The sequence below is a fragment of the Paramacrobiotus metropolitanus genome, unplaced genomic scaffold, assembly GCF_019649055.1.
Source record: "Paramacrobiotus metropolitanus isolate TYO unplaced genomic scaffold, Prichtersi_v1.0 Parri_scaffold0000095, whole genome shotgun sequence".
NCBI lineage: Eukaryota > Metazoa > Tardigrada > Eutardigrada > Parachela > Macrobiotidae > Paramacrobiotus > Paramacrobiotus metropolitanus.
In genome coordinates this window covers 194,841-198,146 of record NW_026570315.1, presented here as the reverse complement: position 1 = coordinate 198,146, position 3,306 = coordinate 194,841, and the positions used below count along the sequence as shown (strand labels likewise).

General features: G+C 46.4%; 1 protein-coding gene across 1 annotated transcript; it reads right to left on the bottom strand.

Moving 5' to 3' along the window:
• Positions 1 to 419: 419 nt before the first annotated feature.
• On the bottom strand, positions 420 to 2,384 carry LOC129596784 (uncharacterized). The gene is made up of 3 exons (XM_055494127.1): positions 2,261 to 2,384; positions 1,114 to 1,394; positions 420 to 1,079 (listed from the first exon to the last, which is right to left on the bottom strand). The coding sequence occupies exons 1-3, from the start codon at positions 2,382 to 2,384 to the stop codon at positions 849 to 851; spliced, it is 636 nt and encodes a 211-aa protein (XP_055350102.1). The 3' UTR covers positions 420 to 848.
• Positions 2,385 to 3,306: the final 922 nt, after the last annotated feature.

The window sequence follows — 3,306 nt, the reverse complement described above, 5'->3', positions numbered from 1 at the left end:
TTCCGTCGTCAAGGAACCACGCATTGAATTCAGACTTGATCGAAGATGTTATCGAAAGTATCCCCAGTGAGAACAAAAGTGGGCCAAGCGGGTCACCTTGGTGGACACCGCTCTGTGAAGACAAAACTTCATCATCGATATACAGATCGGTGTAATGACCGTAGCAGGTATACAGATAACTGGCATATTCGGGAAGATGAGCACCGGCAACCTCCATGATGGTGGCACGGGAAATGCAGTTAAAGGCGTTTCTAAGATCAATTTTGAACGCGATTTGTGTAATGGGTACGCTCCCCTATCAGGATAGCATAGAGGAAGTTTTTCTGTTATAATGACGTTCTGTTTTGGTACTAAGTTTGTACTTGTACTACGATGCTTATTAAAGGTAGCGGCATTTTCAAAAGTATTTTCACGCGGTCCGGATCACTTTTTAAGAATTCTCGCGCCGAATGGACAATGGCTTCAGATCCCCCTTTGATACCGAATCCCAGTTGACTTGGCTGCAGTGTTGTCGTGGTGCGCACTTTGACGCGACTGCAGATGACTTTGGCAGCCAACCTCCTCAAAGTGTTACCGATAGCGATAGGGCGCAGACCGCCATCTTTTTTCCGCAAAGCAATAAGCTTGGCGCCGAAAAAATACGGACGGATAGGATCAGGAATATTTCCCTTGATGACAATGTCCAACAGTTGGGCCATGGTGTTGCAAAAACTTACTGACACATCATCTTTCGTTTTCCCCATCATGTCCAGGAGATGCTGCGGTAAAAGGCCGTCCGGCCCCGCAGCGGAACCTCGTCGAAAACTGGAGATAGTTTGGCGCACTTCATCAGCTGTTACAGGCGGCGCTTATGCAGTGGCTGCAGATCTGGCAAGCAGGGGAGATTCTGGATATTTAGCTGTCATAACTTCCAAAACCTCATGCGACGTTTCGGCTATGGCGTCAGTGGACATGAGAATGCGCACGGCTCCCGAGCAATCGCCATCGTCGATCTTCATACCCACACGTCTTGTCAGTTCACTATTGGGGTTTTCTGGTTTCTTGGGCTTTTTCCTTTTTTGAGCTGGCGGAGGACGTTCCTTCCCGCTTTCAAATTCCGCTACTGCCTGTTTAATAGTGGTGGCAAGCGAAACTTTGCGGGCGCCATTTGAGCTTTCCGGAACAGCTAAAACCTGAGACGCAAAGGACAGGAGACGTTGTCCAGTAAGGCTCATCATTGTTTTGCACCACATTTTTGATGGCTTTCTCGAATGACTCTGCTCCGGCCCGACGGGCGCCATGTGGCATCCTGCGGATGATTCGCTCCTTCGGCAGCGATGGTCTGGGTGCAGCTGCAGCGGCCTGGTTAACTGTCGATGGCGCAGAAGGGGCTTGAGAAAGAACCTGTTGCGTCGCTATTGGAATCAATACAGGGTTCGGGGACAAGGTTTTTGGCCACGAACGTCTGTGGGTTCCCCATCCCTGTAATAATTTACCGCAGCCAGAACAAGAATATTGAAGGCATGGTAACAGCGTACGGCTGGAGACACACGATTTAAAGAGAACCAGGACTGGAGACTTACGAGTAAAGCCTTTGAAGTTGGAATACGAATTACCGTTAACACATTGCCATTTTCGAACTTCTCTTGTGCTGTTTTTTTCATACTTTTTATACGTAATAAATATAATTTTTTTGTTGTATGTGGAAAGATATATGTGGGAAGACTTTTACAGTCGAGTTTTCATTCATAACATGCTTACAAAACAAATTTTGAAATTGCAAGGTCAAACGAAAAAAAAAATTCTTAAAAATTATAAAGCACTTTCAATATTGTCTGACGTTCGTAAAATTTGCAACATCATACGCAATGTACGCAATGTAAGTAGTCTTGTAGTCTTGTGGTTAAGCGAGTGCAACAATGCAAAATGGTTAAGCGAGTGCAAAATTATGGTTAAGCGAGTGCAACAGCAGATGGGTGAAAAGCTTAGAAAAAAACAGCTGGGATTTGGCACTCCCGGCGGCTGTGAGACCTTGTACATACTGCCAGGCGATTTCTTACGACCCCTTCAGAAGAAGTACGAGTCCTTGTAAAGTTCGACTTTCGAAACGCATTTAAGACGATCCATCGCGATAAAATGTTACAAATCGTCCATTCTGAGTTGCTAAGAGTACGTTCACTTCATTAGCCAGTGTTATCAAAATTCAACCAGTTTAGCTTTTGGCGAATGGAATACTCTGTGACAGGCTGGCGTTCACAGGTAGATCCTTTAGGCCCTTTACTTTTTTCCCTCCTCATATTACTACTGATATTGTCTTTGGTGTCACCGCTGAAAGCATGGTACTTGGGTGATGGTGTCATAGGTGGCAGTTTGAACGACGTACTAGACGATGTAGCTAAGGTCATTGCTACCGCCAGTGAGTACGGTTTGGAGTTAAATCTCCTAAAATGCGAGTTCTTTATTTTCGGTGGTACTGTAGAAGATCGTGAAACTGCGCGACAAACATTTGTCAATCGTTACCCAGAATTCCTACAACCTACAGAAAGTGAATTGGTATTGCTCGGTGCTCCCCTTTTGCAGGCCGCGATTCCGAACGCAATCGTTAAAAGGACACAAGATCTTCAGAGACTGTCCTCAAAGCTAAGTATTCTGCCTGCACACCAGGCTTATTTTCTTTTGCGCACCTGTATTTGTATTCCCAAAATGAATTATTTACTACGACCAAGCCCAACTTGGTTGTGCAGTAACGAACTGAATATCTTCGATAATACAGCAAAATCGGCGCTAGAAACAATAGCGAACGTTAAAATGGATGGCATTACTTGGGCACAGGCTTCGCTCCCTGTTTTCAGTGGCGGGCTGGGAGTTTGGCTTGTGGCAGAACTAGCGACTTCAGCCTGTTTGGCTTCGGTTTATGCCACATCGTCTCTAGTTTCGAGCATCGCCCCTAGAACGGAGAGGCTTGACTTGGTGCACCAGTTGTGGCAAGCAGCATCGGGTGCTGAATTACCTTCAGAAAACCAACGAAAAACGCAGAAAGTGAGGGACGCCGCTGTGGTCAAAAAAGCTTGCGAAGATATCACAATCTTGTATGTAAATGATGTTACACATTGTGCGCGTTTGCTTGCAGTTGCGCGGCCGGAATCGGGCAAATGGCTGAACGCCCTCCCTGTACCTTCACTCGGAACGTTGATGTCAGACGAGAGTTTCCGTGTAGTAGTTGGACTACGTGTCGGCGCGCCAATTTGCAGTCTCCATCTTTGCGCTGACTGCCGTCTGCCTGTCGACCAGTACGGCCACCATGGACTTTCGTGTAAGAAGAGCGCT